The sequence below is a fragment of the Tricharina praecox genome (assembly GCF_024521635.1).
Source record: "Tricharina praecox strain CBS 144465 chromosome Unknown BZA05scaffold_40, whole genome shotgun sequence".
Taxonomy (NCBI): Eukaryota; Fungi; Ascomycota; class Pezizomycetes; order Pezizales; family Pyronemataceae; genus Tricharina; species Tricharina praecox.
The window spans coordinates 42,726-60,978 of record NW_026250442.1 but is presented as its reverse complement, the minus strand read 5'-3'; the positions used below and the strand labels follow the sequence as shown (position 1 = coordinate 60,978).

At 54.0% G+C, this 18,253-nt stretch overlaps 4 protein-coding genes across 4 annotated transcripts; 3 read left to right on the top strand and 1 right to left on the bottom strand.

The window, feature by feature from the left end:
• The first annotated feature begins 1,334 nt into the window (after positions 1-1,334).
• Positions 1,335-6,686, top strand: BZA05DRAFT_412293 (RNA dependent RNA polymerase-domain-containing protein). The gene is made up of 5 exons (XM_051485079.1): positions 1,335-2,329; positions 2,398-2,887; positions 2,952-3,718; positions 3,770-5,009; positions 5,069-6,686. Exons 1-5 carry the CDS (start codon positions 1,487-1,489, stop codon positions 6,409-6,411), a joined length of 4,683 nt encoding a protein of 1,560 aa, XP_051335072.1. The 5' UTR covers positions 1,335-1,486; the 3' UTR covers positions 6,412-6,686.
• A 3,492-nt stretch (positions 6,687-10,178) lies between these two features.
• On the top strand, positions 10,179-11,097 carry BZA05DRAFT_205528 (uncharacterized protein). The gene is made up of 2 exons (XM_051479551.1): positions 10,179-10,570; positions 10,643-11,097. Exons 1-2 carry the CDS (start codon positions 10,321-10,323, stop codon positions 10,918-10,920), a joined length of 528 nt encoding a protein of 175 aa, XP_051335071.1. The 5' UTR covers positions 10,179-10,320; the 3' UTR covers positions 10,921-11,097.
• A 67-nt stretch (positions 11,098-11,164) lies between these two features.
• BZA05DRAFT_205502 (uncharacterized protein) lies at positions 11,165-13,643 on the top strand. The gene is made up of 4 exons (XM_051479550.1): positions 11,165-11,393; positions 11,475-12,025; positions 12,091-12,698; positions 12,755-13,643. The coding sequence occupies exons 2-4, from the start codon at positions 11,490-11,492 to the stop codon at positions 13,426-13,428; spliced, it is 1,818 nt and encodes a 605-aa protein (XP_051335070.1). The 5' UTR covers positions 11,165-11,393; positions 11,475-11,489; the 3' UTR covers positions 13,429-13,643.
• A 1,310-nt stretch (positions 13,644-14,953) lies between these two features.
• On the bottom strand, positions 14,954-16,515 carry BZA05DRAFT_412286 (uncharacterized protein). The gene is made up of 5 exons (XM_051485078.1): positions 16,379-16,515; positions 16,160-16,306; positions 15,761-16,099; positions 15,365-15,691; positions 14,954-15,295 (listed from the first exon to the last, which is right to left on the bottom strand). Exons 1-5 carry the CDS (start codon positions 16,418-16,420, stop codon positions 15,107-15,109), a joined length of 1,044 nt encoding a protein of 347 aa, XP_051335069.1. The 5' UTR covers positions 16,421-16,515; the 3' UTR covers positions 14,954-15,106.
• Between the last annotated feature and the right edge of the window lie 1,738 nt (positions 16,516-18,253).

The following is an 18,253-nucleotide window of genomic DNA, read 5'->3' as shown; positions in this document are numbered from 1 at the left end:
CAGCAGCTCAAACTTCCAACACCTACTCTAGAGTTCGAGTCCGGCAGGCCCGATGCAGGACGGCTACATGGCTATCACCCAGTCATGATCATTCGTCGCTGATTTCCTTGGTCAGCTGCGGACGTTCATCACCAGATCACCGCACAGCTTTGCATCACCTTGCGCGTGGGTGGAGCAAACTCGGATCCAGCTCTATAATCCATCGGCAGAGAACAAAGACGAGACAGAAGAACCCAGCTTAGACGTCGACTTCGACTTTGACACTGCGAAGTCCGCCAGACCTCAACCCCGCGTCGTCAACCCCGCGTCGGTCACCGCCCCGCTAGATATCCAGATTAAGCGGTTTTCGTGATCGACGTCAGCCCTGCGGCCGTAGACGCGCAAAATTAGTACAAGCCCGACGCGCGATCGCTTTCCTTAGGGAAAAAGGTTCTTTTGAGCTGGACCCCTTGGTGTTACACGGCAACAAAGCAGCATCTACAACGCGGGGAGATATTTCCATGAGGTTCCTTTGGACGGCAGCACCAAACTAGCCAACCAACCAACCTGGGATACCACTCAGTCCATCGACCATTTCACCTTCCCCCTATCAATTCTCACCATTTCATTCCGCACCCCTCTATCAATTCTCGGCGTTTCTTTCCTCACTCCATATTCATTCACCGCTACAACCTAGCCTTCCATCATCACAGCCCTCCTACTCGTTCCCTCCTACTCATTTTCACCGCCACAACCACTGCCATCATCATCACATCCCTCCTACTCGTTCTATCAGCCACACCCTAGCCTGCCATCATCACATCCTCCTACTCGTTGTCTCAGCCACACCCTATCCTGCCATCATCACATCCTCCTACTCGTTGTCTCAGCCACACCCTAGCCTGCCATCATCACATCCCTCCTCTTTGTTCTCAATCATCCACCTTTCCGTCTCAGGTTAAATCCGCAGCCTTCCAGTGACAGACGACTATATTAGGTATGAAAACAACCCTGACGTTCTGTATAAGAGGAGCTAACAGTCGTACAGACAATTTCGAGCCGAAATATCACTTGTGCCGACAACCAAGACTCGTAGATAGCAGCCCACGCAGGAATGCCGGACTCGGCCGGGTATTCGGAAGATTGGCCCGCGCTGGAACCTCGTGCTAGCGCTGGAAACAATGTGAATGCTCCGGCTCCGCGCGCTGCTCCGGCTCCTGCTCAGAAAGCAAAGGAGACAGATGTCAAGAAAGAAGGTCTCACCCCGCAGAAGCAGCAGCAGCAGCAGCAGGCTCGACGTCAAGGTCAGAGTCAACAGTTCGCTCATCAGGTCCCAATCCTAAAGAACCTTGCCGCCGCTCCTCCTCCTCCTCCTCCTCGCAAGACTCCTTTACGTGGCAAACAACGGGCGCCCGAACCATCTATTAGCTCCGCTTCCCGTCCGGTGACAGCACAGGTGCAAGAGATTCCTTATGGCCCTTCGCGACCAGTACCTGCACCTTCAAATATGCGATCTCCGGTCACAGCACAGGCGCAAGAGATTCCTTATGGTCCTTCGCGACCAGTACCTGCACCTCCAAATCTGCGATCTCCGGTCACAGCACAGGTGCAAGAGATTCCTTCTGGCCCTTCGCGACCAGTACCTACACCTCCACATTTGCGATCTCCAGACAATACCCGCCAAGCGAACGCCTTGCCGGTTGGGGCTGCTTCAATAGATCTCCCTTCAAATGGAAATCTCCCACCTTCCCGAACCCCTTACGTTGGAATTGGCACCCATGCTGGCCCGGATCTCTCTTTCGTGGCTGGTCCTTCCTTCGCCCTCCCAACTGGTCCGGGCTTACGTCCTTCTCCTGGTCCATCTCTGCCCATCGCCGATTCCTCACAGAACACAGCCCCTCCGCTGCCGGCTTTCCCACCGCCAACGTCTCCATGGCCAATGTCTTTACCGCTAGAAACAGGGGGTAACAGCCCAGGCGACACGGGTCCGAGGACGCCCGTTGTGTACCGGCCAACTCACCTGCCGTTAGTGAAGAATGATAAGTGGAAGAAATACCCGGAGGTGGACGTTCGTATCGGCCCGAATTTAGCGAAGCATGTAACGATCAAGCATATCTATATCACCGTTAAGGATTTCGGAGATGTCGATTCGATCTTTCTAGATGTCGATATAAGCGGAAACAAGCAAGGAACTGCCAAAGTGCGATTTCGCAAGGTCTATGAGCCTTTCTGGGAAAACATGAAGTTAGATTTCGGGGCAGGACTCGTCCAGGTCAGGCTTGAGAAGCCGCGTGGAGGCTTTTTCGTTCAGAGTCGTGTCAATCCATCGAAATATTACCCTATGAAGCTAGTAAATACATCCATCTCCGTATTCCGTTGTTGTTGGCGGATGGACAGCAGCTAACACATGTCCGCCAGATGTTTCCTGTGGAGTCGATCGAGTTTGGGTTCATGTTCCAGCCGGAAGAGTTCATGCCTATGTACAAGACGAAGCCGGATGCTAATATCAGCTGGGAAGTCAACCTGCAGAAGAAGAGAATAGAAATGACCTTCAGACTAGAGATCGATCGGACCGACGCAAAAACCAGCGAGGGTATAACGGTAGAAACAGACTACGATCGTGTCGAAAAGTACATGATCGAGATACCATTCACGCAACTACAAGACATCTTCATTCCTGTCGATGAGGATGAGAGTAGCTCTAAGCGGACCTTCATAATTCCATTGCCGGATCCCCCAAAGATCTCAAGGTTACTTCAAGACCTCACCAAGAGTATGAATGAAGCCAGCCTTACTCGCTGGAGCATATACGATGCATGGATGCGTCAGACAGATATCGAGTACGACATGAGGGCCAGACAGGAGCGCCCGGTAAGCTTACGACATAAAAACCCCATAATTGATATTGGTATATTTTCCCTTTGGTTCCACTTCCACAGCTACTCGTCACGCATGCTAAGCTTCTGTGATAGGCCGGTGGACAACGTACCGATTGTCGTTTGACTTGCAGGATGAAAAATTGCTCACCACCTTCAAGCTCATGATGGAGGCCTTGCAAGACTTCAATGTGCGCAAAAAGCCGCTGGAGACATTCCGTGTTAATAAGGACAAATCTACACTCAACCCCATCTGGAGTTACCTCGATCCTCCTGCCACCACTAGCAACAGTGAGCTACTGAAGAGTCATCTTGAGTTCCCAGTACGATATCAGCTGGAAGTGTGCATTTCTCATGGACTCCTCAACGAGTATAACCTCGCACCTCCGTTCATCGACAGGTTGGAGAATATGTCCCAGCATGACGCCATATCTCTACTCGAATTGGTTCAAGAAAGGAAAATCCGTTTCTTTAATCCGATGGAGGTGTTCAGCATCCCCCGTAGCAAAAAGGCGGACTTGATGAAGGCGATTCCAGAGTTTTGTGTGTACATGCGGCGAGCGACAGTCTCTCCTACGGGGATCCAGTTCCACAGTCCGTCCGTCGAGATCTCAAACAGGGTCGTTCGGTACTATGAGAAGTATGCGGATCGATTCATTCGTGTGTCCTTCACAGATGAAAAGTCGTCCGGCAGAATCAGGTTCACCGACAAGGTCGTTTCCAATGAGCTGTTCAGCCGTGTTTTCAGAACCCTAAACAACGGTATCGTCCTCGGCGATAGGCGATATGAGTTCCTTGCGTTTGGTAATTCGCAGTTGCGGGAGCATGGAGCGTACTTTTTCGCCCGTGCTGATGATCTCACTGTAAGGTATTTCTTGGGTTTTTGATACTGTGCGTTACTAATACTTTTAAAGGCTTCCGATATCCGTGACTGGATGGGTCATTTCTCCAATATCCGAATCATTGCGAAAAACGCTTCACGCCTCGGTCAATGTTTCTCGACCACGAAAGCGTTCAAGCAATTCAAAGTGGAGCCCTCCAAGATACCGGATATCGAGCGGCATGGCTACTGCTTCTCGGATGGTGTCGGCAAGATGTCCCCGATTCTAGCCGTCCTAATAACGGCACAGTTGATCGGCTCCCGACGCACGACTCCACTAAACTACCGGTCTTCTTGCTTCCAGTTCCGTCTAGGAGGTCACAAGGGTGTGCTTGTGGTGAACCCCGAACTCACGAACTGCGAGATCCAGCTGCGTGAGAGTCAGATGAAATTTTGGTCGCCCCACAAGGACCTCGAGATTATCCGCTGTTCTCAGTTTGCCTCGGCGTCGCTGAACCGGCAGTTGATCCAAGTCATGTCGACATTAGGTGTCCCCGACGAATTCTTCCGGGAGAGGTTGATGCAGATACTCAGCGACTATTCAACTGCCATAAGCAATCCGGCGAAGGCTTTAGAACTCCTCACCAAACACATCGATCCGAATCATATGACTTTGGAAATCGCCAATATGGTCCGTGGTGGGCTCATGACATCGATGGAGCCATTCGTAATCTCGCTGATGTGCCTCTGGCGCGCCTGGACGATCAAGTACCTCAAGGAAAAGGCAAAGATTACCATCGACGACGGCGCCTTCCTGCTGGGTGTAGTCGACGAAACGGGGATCCTGAAGGGGTACTACCACGATACCGAAGATGTCCTCCCGGAGGTCTTTTGTCAGGTCACCGACCTCGCGACTTGCCGTCCCAGGATCATCACCGGCCCGGTCATCGTCGCTCGCAACCCAAGCTTGCATCCCGGAGATGTACGGCTCGTCGAGGCAGTCGATGTTCCGGAGCTACACCACCTCATAGATGTCGTTGTTTTCCCGCAGACTGGGGATCGTGACATCCCCAGCATGTTGTCCGGTGGCGATCTTGATGGCGATGATTACGTGGTGATCTGGGATAAGGATCTCACCGCTCCCGGCATCTTGATCAATGAACCGCCAGCCTCGTACAAGCCACATGTCCCGTCCCCACTAGATCGCGACGTCACTATCCAAGACATCACCGGTTTCTTCGTCAATTACATGAAGAATGACCGATTGGGAGCGATCGCCAATGCGCATCTTGCGTGGGCGGACAAGTCGGACCAGGGAGTGAAGAGTACAATCTGTACGTTTGTTTCCGTCCTTTCATGTTGCGTATCTGCCGACTAACTTTGGTGCTTCCAGGCCTTGACCTTGCGACTCTCCATTCCGATGCTGTAGACTACCCCAAGACGGGTATCAAGGCGGTGATGGGCAGTAAGTTCCGAATCCGACAGTGGCCTCACTTCTTTGAGAAGCCCGTCGAGGAAAGCTCCTATCACAGCACCAAGATCCTCGGCCAGCTCTACGACATGGTCGAGCGCGTCGAGTTCAAGCCTTGCTACGATCTACCGCCGAACGAGTATCTCATGACGGCGTTCAACCTGACCGATGCCGAACTCGACGAAGCCAAGCACTTCAAAAACGAATATGACCGAGCGATGCGCAGAATCATGGCGCAGCATGAGATCCAAACCGAGTTCGAAGTATGGAGCACCTTCGTCATGTTACACAGCAACGGCAACGACTACAAGTTCCACGAGGAAATCGGCGAGATCTCATTCTCGCTCAAGGACCGCTTCCGTAAACAGATCATCCACAGCTGTACCAACCGCACTACGCAGCTGCTGAGGAAGGTCGTCGCAATGTACGTCGTTACCCAGCGCGAGCTCGCAGAGACACTCGAGAAGATCGAGCAGGATCGCAATCGTGCCACTCCCCGCGCAAAGTCCACTCGCCTGTCGGTTGCTACACTCTCGAAGAAGGAACTTGAAACGTTGCCGCTCGTCTCGTTTCCTTGGCTCTTCCCCGAGCTGCTGGTAGATGTCACTCGTGGACGCACTTCCGTCGCACAGGATTACTCGGGGCCAGACCACTGTGATGTATCGCCTGTTAATGACGACGATGTTGAGATTCAGGATCTAGACGACGACGAAGATGAAGCGGAGGCTGGTGATATCATCGAAGTGAGCGGTGATAGCGAGGACGAGGACGAGGACCTGGAGCAGGGAGAGGAATACGACGACGCCCCAGAGCAGTTCGACGGAGAAGGCGAAATCTCCGGAGAGGACGTCGAAGTCCCCATAGAGGAAATTGATGACGACGAAGCCCTGCCGAAAGAGCTAGACTCTGACCAGCTGTCAGTAGAAGAATCCGTTAGCATCCGGGTTGATGAGGCTGCTAGTGAGGAGACCGAGGCTGCTAGTGAGAAGTTCGAGACTGCTAGTGAGAAGTTCGAGAAGTTCGAGGCTGCCGGTGACGAGAACGACGCTGCCGGCGACAAGACCGACGCCACTGGTGATAAGACCGAGGCTGCTGTTGACAAGACCGACGCCACTGGTGATAAGACCGAGGCTGCTGTTGACAAGACCGAGAAGACCGGGGCTGCCGGTGACGAGACTGCGGCTGCTAGTGACAGGATCGGGGCTGCTGGTGACAAGATCGAGGCGGGCCCGGTAACCCCTGATACCCATGACGCTGCAGTTTAGTGCTTACTCTACTTTCCATTTTCCATTCTTCATTCTGAGTGTTTTCTTTCATTTTCATTTCTTTCCGAGGGCCATTTGCTTATTCTTTTTATGATTGTGGTTGTAATCTCTGTTTTGGGCGCTGTCAGTTTGCTTTGACTTCTCTTCTCTTGATGCCTTTGTTATGGGTGAAGGAATGTGTGGATGAGGATGGAAAGGTAAATGAGACGATGGCTATCATCGTTACCTGCTTGGAAGTAATTGGATACTTTTTTAAAAAAAACCGCGGTTTGCGCCTCATCTAGATGATGCCGATGCACACCATTTCAATGTCTACTGCCCAGCCAGACCGAGGTCATGCGGCACGATGGACTTCCCATACCCTCCGCCCTGGCCCTTTCACGAAGATACATGTAGAGTAGAGCACACCTAGGAAATAAAGCTAGGAAAGAAAAGGCCCGCTCCTCACTCGGCCTCAGCCCCTGCCTCTTGATTAGTGGTGGCGAGAAAATGTAGGATGGCCTAGCTGCACGGCTCGTCCGTGAAGAGGTCATGTATCTTGGAGCGATGCTTACCCCTCGCCCCTCACCGTCTCCTTCCGTATGTACTTTAGAAAAACCGCGCCATGTCCGGTTCTAAAGACATACGATGAGTGAGAGCGTGTGCTTCCTCACAGATGATTACCTAGGGCGGACGAGTGCGGACGAGTGCGGGCCCTGCAAGACAGGTAGAAGTAGAGGTATCTTATCCACCAAGATTTACGTCAACTATATATACATCACGGAGGACGACTGATACATCTACATCTACATACCCCGATTCATCCACCGGACGTCGTGGTCTGGGTCCAGGTCCGGGTCTACATTAATCCCTTGGGTCATGGCTGGCAGGCATCCGGCCCGAGTACCTAGGGGGGTGTGGCAGTACATATCCGGACCCGCGAGGCGCAAAGAAGTACCTAGATCCCTCGCCAACCAGGCTGCAGCGAGCGAGTGATGGGTAGCAGCGGGACGGTCGAGTGCGGAGGCGTGATCGCCCTCGACGCCGGCCAGGACTCGCTACGGGAAGACGGCTGGAAAACGGCTGGCTTTGGATTTCCGTGAACAGTAGCTGGGAGAGCGTGCGGGACTGCGTACTCGCCCGTCGGGAACGCTCGTGGTCCGCGGAGGACGTCTATGGTCGCCGGTCACTGCCCGTCCCGATGGCTGGCTGGCTCAATATCTTGGTAGATACCTCCCTATGTACATGCTACTAGTAGAAGGCGGGACTCACAACCTAATAAATAAACGTACGAGAAGCTCTACCTGTCCACCAGCCACCGTACTCTCGACGGATTTCGCGGCCTACCGGTACACCCCTCCGACCCGGACGGGAATCGGTAAAGCACCCGCGGAAAGCAACCACCACAGAACTACATAGACATCCGACGGGTGCTGCTGCGAGGGCATGACTGTGCTCAAATACCTACGTTTCGCCAGTGACATCACGTGTGTGCATGTGCGCGGGAGATCATCCCGTAAATACGTCCACACAAAGTTCAAACCCCACGTCTCCCTCTGTAGTCTGTACTCTATATATGAATGTAAACCCGGCATCCAACCCTTGCATCCGCAGTACTCCACTATCTCCCCATCCTGCACGGCGGAGGCGAGCAGGTATTATAGTATCTATCTAGTCAATGGCCCCGCAGGAGCGGTCGTTTGCACGGTACTGGCGGTAGTTTGCACGGTACCGGCGGTAGTTAGCGCCGGCCGCCACACGGGAGTTGGTATCGATATCATTGGGGTGGGGGAAGAGGGAGGATCATTCCGACACTTAAGGCTTATATGCGTGCATACACAGATAATTGATCCTGCCATTTCACCAGCTTCTACATAGATTCGCTGCTTACGTGCGGCCGAATACCGGTATCGGGGGGTGCATACCGGAGAAGCCCTTGCGGTGGGAACCTACGGCCCCGTGGGCGTGGTGATCTAGGTATTCCCCACCTACTGAGTAACAACGGCGAACTCGCCGGCCGACTCCGAGTCGTATCGGGGTTTGCTTCCTTTTTTTGCTTCCTTTTTTTGCTTCCCCCACCGGCTGATGGTACTCGATAAAGGGCCCGGTTCGACATAGGCCGAATAGGTACGCGGGCGGTGCCGAGCGGCGGCACGAGTGGATGGCTATATACACACTGGAACGCAAAGACTGTAAGCTGAAGGCCTGAAAACCTGAAAGCCACTGCACTACGCATAAGTATGCAGTTTGAGTTCATCCCATCTTGCGTTTGCCTTCCCCCGGACGTTTCCTGAGCGTTTCCCGAAGGAAGGAAGTATGGGTTTTAGATAGAGTATGCATACCTACAGGTAGTACCGCATCTACGGGGAACCAACTAGAGTATAGGGCGATGGATAACAAGGAGACACGGAAGGAGGGATGGTGGGAGTTTGACATTTTTTTCTTCGCATTGCGCTCTACACATGTACCAGGGCTGTGAGGCGTTCGGGTTTCACCCTGGTGTGTACTCTACCTACTACTCTACATACTACATAGCAGTACCTAGTACATATCTCCCCACATGCGCACCGCCGTCACATGGAAGGAAGAAGCATCCACCACCCACGGCCTACTAGTACTGGTATGATACATAGCCCCCTGGGGTGAGTGACATCAACAGTGTGGATACTTCCGCAACCCCTTCGGCGAACCACAAGCTGCAGTGCGACAGGAACTGGCGCGTTCCCCGCCATCTCCCAGGAGATAGACAGATACCTGCCGCAGGCCTCCACGCTCCATCTCGCCGAAACGCCGGTGGTGCAGTGTCGATGGAAAAATCGGTAGGTATCTCAGGGAAGCCCCCAATAAGATGTGACCGCTGGCGAACCAATCCCCTTTTTCTATCATTTCTTGATACCTAGGTAGCCTGTCACCTGTGTCGACTTCGGGCATTAGGTGGTTACGCCGTGCCGCAGAGATAAAAACGCTTGTCGAACATACTTGCAGCATGATCCCCATCTATCTAGGTAGTATGTACTTGTGTATGGATACCCGCTGTCGTTTCCAGCATCCAGCAAACGGTATGTAGGAGTACTACTTTAGTAATAGGTGGTCTTTCGATGTCCCCGGCCGCCAGGCCACCATGTCCAACTACAGAACGGTAATGCTTCTCGAAGGATATTTTCCGATCCTAGAGAATCCCACCGAGCGGCCGCAACACCGGCAGCAACCCCGCGGCGGTATCACATGATATCACTCGATCGTCAGGCCACCCCCCAATGTCGGTTATTACACATCTACTTACCTCTTACTGTCACTGGTTCTTTGCACTGTTCTATGTACTTGCATATCGTCGCCATAAGCAGCCATTGCGGCTTCTCAGAATTGTTCCTGGCTTCTCATCAGAATCAGCCTCTTTGGCCCACTCCGGCATTGTCTATCGTAGCATCCTCTGTCTGAAGCTTCATCCCTTTTCTACACGAGCTCGTTGTTTCCCTGCAAAAACAGTCTCTTTTACTCGTCTTTCTCATTCCTTTCATCAATCAAGTCAAATTCTTCTCTCAATTCCAACACCCAGCTCCACCGGAGCGTGCTACCTACGCTGAATCGGCTGCAAATCAACGATTAAACAGAGAAAACAAAAATGCGCTGAATCGGAGGTGACTCGGCCATATCTGACATTTTTTATTGACCGGAACGAATGTGAGAGGACGCAGTTTCTCTGTGTGTTTACAAGATAATACTTGTGTACTATCATAGTGTGGCGTCACGCCGGTGCTGTGGTTCGGTGAACTGCTCTACTCTAGCTTCTCCTTGTGTTGCCGAATTAGGAATCCACACAACAACCGTGGTCTGCGATGGCCGCCCACATGGACTCTGGAGGGATGACTGCCACTAGATCCCCCGTAGCTTCCCGCTTCCGCTGCTCTCCTCCCACTAGTAGATATCTCCATGGACTATGGATGCACTCTACATACATGCATACCGTGCCAACATAAACCCCTCATCTTTACACTCTACTTTACTTCACATACGGTGCATATTCTACTCTATTCTACGGTGCATACATACCCACTGTCGCCTTGCTTCGCCATATCCTCGCTTCTCCGTCGATTGCGATTGAAGTTTTTCGCACGAGCACCTTCCCTTATGTACATACGTTGTCCGCTCCGGCAAGGCGGTGTACGACATCCGAAACTAGGTACTCTATACCTTGTAGCTGAGGGAATTGGCGCATCTACCGGACCATCGGTAAACTAACAGGCTCCATCAGATGTCACCCACACCCACTCCCACACACAGCGGAGACATCGCATGTTTCTCCACGCGAGGCAGCGAGCGAGCGGAGCTGGACGGCGCGCGCCCACATTCGGCACCGGCTTTTCCTCGCTCTCACGAGCTTTCGGTGGAGGCGCAATGGCTTCGGTGGCTTGCCAAGCATGGAGTGGCGTACCTACCTACTGGCTCTGGTCGAAGGAAAGGGTGACCCCGCGTGCTCGCCGGCCTGCACGCGGTATCTACCATGAGTTATTGTCATTGGCCCGACCGTGAGGAGATGATGGGCTGTCTGGCTGTCCGCCTGGCTGTCCGTCCGCCTGTCCGCCAATAATGGGGTCCTGTCTGTCTGCTTGGCTGTCCGTCTGTCTGTCCGCCAAAGAAGGGGCCCCGGTCCCTGGTGGAGAGTACCTACCTACCTAGTGGACCCCAACGCCGGAACGGTTTGCAGGATGCAGGTGCTTCGGCGTGCGTGGATTGGGTTCAGCGGCTAAAACAAGAACTTCTTCTGCCTTCTCATCGCTGGTACTAAGGGTAGATATTGCCGATCTCCCACTATGATCGCGGTAGACCTACTCTACTCTGTTCTGCTCTACTCTACTCTGCTCTACTCTGCTCTCTCTACGACGCAGTAACTAACCTTGCCGGCCCAGCAGTGTGCCATCCATCCATACACCGCAAGATTCCTTCCGAGCCTGTTGATTTTCTGTGGTTGTTTCCCGCCGCTGGCTTTTGCCCCTCGACTATTGGTAAGAACAACCTACCCCCCCTCCCGCAGATCGGATACACGTGGGAAACTGGGCTGATGTGTAATCGGGGAATCCGTATAGGTAGATCAGTAGACCATGTTCTTCGCGTACGACACTTCGTTCACGGGCCCATACCCGGTGGAAACGGTCGGCAGCCGACGGGAACGCAAGGCTAAGGAACGGGAAGGCTCCATAAGTTCCCAAAGCTCGAGCGAACGCACCTCATCGTCGCGCCCGGCATCGCAGAGTTCTGCGACTAGATCTTCGACGTCGACGTCCGAACGGAGCAGCTCGGCGTTCGGCGGCTTCTTCCATAGGAAATCGGCCAAGAAGGATGCCGCCGCCGCCGCGAAACTGAGCATTCCTACGCCTCCTACTCCGTCGAGGAGCCCTAGTATCGCGACGGACGATAGTGGGCCAGCGGTGATCGGTGGTAGCAGGAATGGAAGGGCCTCTCCTTTGACGTTCACACCGCCCGAGTCCGAGTCTGCACGGGCCGTTCATGACGATGTGCACTCGAATCGATATCGAGGTGGTAGCATGCCGCCGACGCCGACGACGACGACAGCATCCATCACCAAGAACTTCGAGAGATTAAGCGTAAGAGAGACCTCATACGAGAGCTTAAGCAGGTGAGTCGCAAGCCACATGATGGTACTCCCTACGATTGTCAGCAACTGACCACACACGTACACAGCTTGCAACCTCGATCCCCACGGGTACCAGCGGAATGGAACGACAAAAATTACGAGGAAGACTACTGCGAGGACAGCATATTGGACCTCTTCCCGTTAACTCCCGACTCCTCCACCTTCGGGGCCCCATCAAACAAAACCCCCTGGACCGAGCGCAACAGCAGTAAACAATCGCGGCCGAAAGCACCACCGAAGGATACCGGTCCCCTTTCGCCAGACAGCAGCACAGGCAATTTCCCAGCCGACGACCGATTCCGTCCCGGCGGTTTAGCAACTATCATCGACTCCGAAGATGGGGACTGCGGTCACGGTCCTCTTCCGGCGCTGCCGTCTTCCCCGCAGCCGAACTCGCCGTTCCAGATGGCACTGGCAAGGATGGAGAAGGGGGGGTTGAAGATCATGTTGAAGCGGTTAAGCGAGGATTGGAGCGAGGACTTTGGCAATAACGCCGAGGGTCTGGAGGAGGCGCTGTTCGAGCAGAAGCTGTGGGCGCTGATGGCCAGGCAGTGGTTGACGCAGGGAAAGCAGCTGCAGTGTCCTGCGCACGAGATGCTCGTGGCCTCGAGGTTGGAGGACTCAAGGACGATCCTGAATCTTCACGATTCCATCGGTTAGATCATGAACCCTCTTCACTCTCTCCCTTAACGTCGACTAACGTGGCAATAGCGGACGGATGGGTTCTCGCCGCCAAATACCCCACCAGTACAGTCTACACCCTCAGCACGACCAATACCAATCGGAACTCCCAGACCACCCATCAAAGCTACAGCTGGCCGGCGCCAACAAACCACTGCACATCTCACATCCCCGCCGGCGACGATTTCTTCCCCTTCCCCGACAATTACTTCGACGTGATCACATCACGCGCCTTCTCGACCACCGTAAAATCCAAATCCTGGCTCTCCGTTCTGCAAGAATGCCACCGCTGCCTGAAGCCCGGCGGCTGGCTCGAGATCCAATCACTCGACGCGCTGCCGAGCCGGCCCGGCGAGCTCCTCACCGCGTGGGCCGAGGCGCGACTCCTCAATTCCATCGACGAATGCGGCCTCGTCGCACGCCCGTCAAAGAAGCTGCTGGACTACCTGGACATCGCCGGGTTCGGCGACATCAAGTCGTGTCGGATCGCGCTGCCGGTGGTGGCGAAGAGCAGTGTTTCAGCCGAGCAGATGGATGCCGTCAAGGTCATGGTGCAGGCGGGACGACACTACTATTCAGAGCTCTACGCGGAGTTTTTGAGGAGTGGCGTGCCCTGGTGGTGGAATAATAAGACTATACGACAGGAGTGTGAGAAGGAGGGAACGATGTTTGGGTTCATGATTTCGTTTGGGCAGAAGGAGTAGCAAGCGGGGGAAGTCGGAGTTAGGATATTGACGATTTGGGCTGGGGCTTTTTTTGGAGTGTGGCGTTTCTGTTTCTGTTTCTGTTTCTGTTTGTGTTTGGGTTTGGACTGGAGAGTCGTGTGTATTATGTAGGTAGTATGGGGTTGTATCACTCACTCACTCCATTTGGGTGGACGAGTTTGTAAGTAGGCAATGCTTTCATGAATACATTGGAAACATCCATGATACGGAATCGGCAGTAGAGTAACCGTTCTTTCACCATCCACACTATCCACACGGTGGCCCTCTATCGCAGTCCCACTGTTCACCTCCCCATAGTTATGTACGCAGGTGAAAAATTTCATCAGCATGCATCATCACAGCAGACAGCATGCACACGGCTGTGGGCAGGCAGGCAGGGTGGCAGGTATGTACAAGTATTACCAGCGGAGAAGCCCACGCCCGCACCAACCGCGCAGAGACTACGACGGAGGAGATGATCGCGCCCTTCGGTATATAGTACCCAAGTAGCCAAGCACCTCTACCCAAGTATCCAAGTATCCAAGCAACCAGGCGACCATCCCACGCCGTACCAGCCCAGCAGACAAATATCACATAAAACCAGCCCGTGGCGAGCAGTACCCGAGTGATCGCATGTGGCTGGCTGGCTGGCTGGCTGGCTGGCTGGATGTGGCGGTATCTGCAACACACACCGCACACCATATACCGGCGGAACAGCGGAGCGGCGGGAAGGCGGACGGGTAGGCAGGTGACAGGTGGCAGATGATAGATAGCAGGTGTACGTGTAAATATTGACAGCGGAGAAGCCGTGCTCCCACCAACCGCACAGAGGCAGCGACGGAGGAGATGATCACGATCCTCGGTGTATACAAGTAGTAGTATCCAAGCAACCCGTCCACCCGTACCAGCCCAGCAGACAGTCAGACAAATATCACATAAAACCAGCTCGTGGCGAGCGGCGCCCGAGTGATCGCAAGTGTGAGGCGGCTCCGAAGATTGCACCCGTGGTCTCTTCGCGCTCACACTCGGGATCTGGGATCGCCGCAGCCACACGGAAGCTATGAAGTGAAGTTCCCATGTCTCCCCCTCCCCCCGATCTGCAACTCGGTCAGTGGTTCGTCTCCACGCACGCGTGCTTCACAGCGCAGCACTCGCGGATGTCGAGCTTCTCGATGATGATGCTGATGTTTTTCGTCCGTCCGTCGTGGTAAGTGCAGAGTGAGTAGGGACGGAAAAGCGGGCGTGTAGAACTGAAATGCTGCTCTCCTTTCGTTCATGTCTGCTACTGTAAAAAATGTTGTCCACTTCTGTTGCTCAAGCTCCATCTCCGCCAGGATCGCCGCCGCTAGCCTAGCTCCCCCACCCTCCGCCCCCCTCCAAAAAAAAAGTAAAAGTCAAAAAGAAGATTCGAACACAAGGTGCTGCGAGTGACAAGTTTTTCCAAAGAGTATTTCCAGTCGAAAGTGCCCAGCACACGGCCATATCTGGTAAAAGGCAAGATGTGGGTTCTGTTACGCCGAGGCCGACTGGTGAAAACTTGACTTGCTTTATGAGAGATGACCCACTCAGTACATATATGCGTAACAACACTAACGACGCTACTACTACACAACAACACCAACACCATCAATACCACGATGACTGATAAATAAATGGTGTGTACAAGTACATGCATGAATTACATGTTATTTTCCCTCCACGACAGGAAAATCTCACACAGTCGCGTCTTCGTTACATCGTCGGCAAAAATTGAATTGACCGCGCCGAATGCCAGCTCCCAGAGCTGCTGCTCTGACAGCCCAAAGTGCGTCGCCACCAGCAAATACTCGTTCGAGCATGACGTACTGAAGATTCCCACGTCGTCCGTCTACAGTGCATGTCCTATTATCAGTTGCTTCTCGGAAGCAACGAAACGAAACGGAATGGAAAAACTTACACAGACAACGATCGGATTCGTCCCCTCCCTCCACCACTCACCGAAATGGTGATCGCGATGTTCCTGCACCCTCGGATCCAGGCCGACCTGGACGTTGCAAGAGATGCACAGTTCGAGCGTCGGCTTTGGGTCCATGGTTGCGATCCTGCGCTTTATGTGGTCTGACACGTGGATCACATGGCCGATCCGGTCGGGGCCGAACGACAGCAGCGTTTCCAGCTCGGCGTCGCTCGACGTCGCCGCGATCTCCGCGAAGTGCAGTGTCAGCCCCAGACCGGCTGACTTGGCGCGTGCGAAGATCGTGCGGAAGACGTGCGGTTCGCCTTTCTGTCAACGGGGGGTCAGTACGGCGATATGGTAGGTGTTGCGGGCGGGAATGGGAGGCGGGGAAATCACAGTTGGGTCGCCGCAGAGGTCGACGCCGACTACTCCCGCGTTGCGATAGCGGATGGCGAGATCGACTGTTTCCGTCGCCGTCTCGAGGCTGTCGCGGCGGTCGACGGAGAGGATCAGGTTGGTCTTCATGGCGCCCGGAAACTCGGCGATGGTTCGCAGGACGGTCTCGACATAGGCCGTCTTCGTCAGGCCCGTCGCGGCGTTGTGCCGTGGGGTGGTCCGCAGCTCCAGGTACACCACGCCGTCATTATGGAAATCGTGCAGGACGGAGGTGGTAGACCGCCCTACCGTGGCCACGTCGTTGCAGAGGTGGTAGATGTATTTCGAGAACAGCGGGAACTATCGTACCAATACCTAGTGCATCAGCACTTGTTGCTCTGCCAGAGAAGCGGAACGGACAAAGGCCATGATATCGGTCACCCCGTCGGCCGGGATGACTTCCAACGGGTCCTGCAGCTCGAACGCAGGGTCCTTCTCCTTCCTGTCGAGCCATATCTCGTGAAGGCATCCGCGACGGATACTGCCTGTGAGATGCGCGTGCAGCTCCTGTGGTCTGTCAGCTCTGATCATCCACCCACCCACCGCTACTAACTAACTGGTAATTAGAGGTAAACTCACAATCTTCGAGAGTTGCTCGCAAAAGGACTTAAACTCGGCCATGACTCTCTCTCTCAGTCTCAGTCTCTGGTGTTGCGTGGATGCGGAGCACGACGATAGGAAGCAATGACTGACATAAGCTCGAAGGCCCTCCCCATGTCGTGTTCCGCATCGGCCGCCTCCGATTCGCTGGACATCGTGTAATGTCTCACCATGAACGATGGATAAAATGTGGGGCGGATGACAAACAAACATTCGCGATTGTGCATACGGTATCCATATGCACCTGCAAATATGCATTCCTGAGGCGTATGTCACCCGTCCCCGCACATCGAATCGTGGCTCGGCCGGTGGCGGTTGCACTTCTCCGACGGGACGAGTGATGGGCTTGACAGTTGCACGTTGGACTTTGAAGACTTTGGAGCCATTCGCACGTTCACAGCTGTGAATGCCTAGACTCATTGAACCACTTCTAGGGTATCCAAGTCTTTACTTGTGTATATTACTATCATAGTACCGCCAACAGACCCGCAAAAGGCAGATGATTACTGGGCTACCAGTACTATACATTCTATATAACCAGTGTTCATCCTCAGTGTTCCTGTTCCACCACACACCGGTTGTTGCTGGGACGCCGTCACATGGGCCACACTACTACCCACCTACTCCACTGTCCAGACATCCGTACGTGCTATGTACCGGTATCCGCTACTGGCCAGTGGATATGGGGTGCGACGCGGGTGCGACGCGCTGCGAATTATCCGAAATCGACATCATTTGCGGGACCCTGAAAGCGGCATTTTGTTCCCAGCCCGTGGAGACGAGGTCATCGGAGTTCCATCCCGGGGAAGCAAGAAACACGACGCAGCCATACCGTATTCTAGTGAACAAGTATTTCGTTGCGAGGCTTTGTTTCTTTTTTCTTTCTCTTTTTTTCTTTTTTTCCTTTCTTTTCGAAGTGGCGATGCCGGTTCCGTTATCGGTTCCCGACTTTTCACTGCGGGATCGCAGCCGCCGTTCTCGCTCCGGTGAAAAGCTGAGGATGAGTTGCTCTCGTTACCGCGGTACGAGCTGTGTGGAGGTGCGGTGCAGGAGTGGAACCGACGGCTAGGTAGGTGGAGTAACTACATGGCGGTTCGGCACATCCCATCGATGCGACGAAGACGGTCAGCAACTGCTAGCTTCAGATCCGAGGGTCGATTCCTTCCTTCCACCAGTTCTCGTTCTTCTCGCGCACTCGCCCTTCCCGGCTCTTTCCGTGGCTCTTTTTTGCGTGGCTTCTTTCTCTTCTTCTTCTTGCATGGAGCAGAACGAGATGAGGTTGCTACTCTAAAAACCCGAATCTGTTCGTCGAGAGTTTGTTCTTCCCGTTCAGGATAGTCCGCGAAGCCTGCAAAATCCGTGCCGCTGGGTAGTCTGCAAACATAGAGGCCAGCACCAGGTGAACAACCACTATCAAAGTACTGATGGATGGTACCTATTTGCCGCCAAAGCCTTTGTGGGTTGGTGTGTCTCGGCCAGGCCATTATTTCTGAATGCCGGGTTGCTTGTGCTGAATGCTGGGTTTCTTGTGCTAGTTAATGCCAGCTAGAGCGTGGAGTCGGCAGTAAATAATGGACCGGGGGCTTGCTGCTGCCACCATGTACTCGCGCTGTGATGCTCGATCGCCCACCAACCCAATCCCCCTTTCCCCCCAGCCAACCAAACCACCAACCACACCACACCGTTCCCTCACTCTCTCTCTCCTCCTCCTCCGCCGGCCATCTCCCGTCACCACTGCCACCATCACCGCTCTCGTCCCCCCTCTCCGACTTCAGCCCATCCACCCCCGGTCCAGCAAGTTATTCGTCCGCTTTCGTCGTGTGTTTGACAGCGGCTCCAACTCGCTCTCGACCG

Bases quoted from the DNA above. Each gene is read 5' to 3' on its own strand.
- BZA05DRAFT_412286 (XM_051485078.1), bottom strand. From the start codon at position 16,420: ATGGCCGAGTTTAAGTCCTTTTGCGAGCAACTCTCGAAGATT. The intron at 16,307-16,378 runs GTGAGTTTACCT...GACAGACCACAG, and splicing joins GCGAGCAACTCTCGAAGATT to GAGCTGCACGCGCATCTCAC. The intron at 16,100-16,159 runs GTCCGTTCCGCT...TTGGTACGATAG, and splicing joins TGACCGATATCATGGCCTTT to TTCCCGCTGTTCTCGAAATA.
- BZA05DRAFT_205502 (XM_051479550.1), top strand. From the start codon at position 11,490: ATGTTCTTCGCGTACGACACTTCGTTCACGGGCCCATACCCGGTGGAA. The intron at 12,026-12,090 runs GTGAGTCGCAAG...ACACGTACACAG, and splicing joins TCATACGAGAGCTTAAGCAG to CTTGCAACCTCGATCCCCAC. The intron at 12,699-12,754 runs GTTAGATCATGA...ACGTGGCAATAG, and splicing joins GAATCTTCACGATTCCATCG to CGGACGGATGGGTTCTCGCC.
- BZA05DRAFT_205528 (XM_051479551.1), top strand. From the start codon at position 10,321: ATGGACTATGGATGCACTCTACATACATGCATACCGTGCCAACATAAA. The intron at 10,571-10,642 runs GTACTCTATACC...AGGCTCCATCAG, and splicing joins TGTACGACATCCGAAACTAG to ATGTCACCCACACCCACTCC.
- BZA05DRAFT_412293 (XM_051485079.1), top strand. From the start codon at position 1,487: ATGCGATCTCCGGTCACAGCACAGGCGCAAGAGATTCCTTATGGTCCT. The intron at 2,330-2,397 runs GTAAATACATCC...CATGTCCGCCAG, and splicing joins AATATTACCCTATGAAGCTA to ATGTTTCCTGTGGAGTCGAT. The intron at 5,010-5,068 runs GTACGTTTGTTT...TGGTGCTTCCAG, and splicing joins GGGAGTGAAGAGTACAATCT to GCCTTGACCTTGCGACTCTC.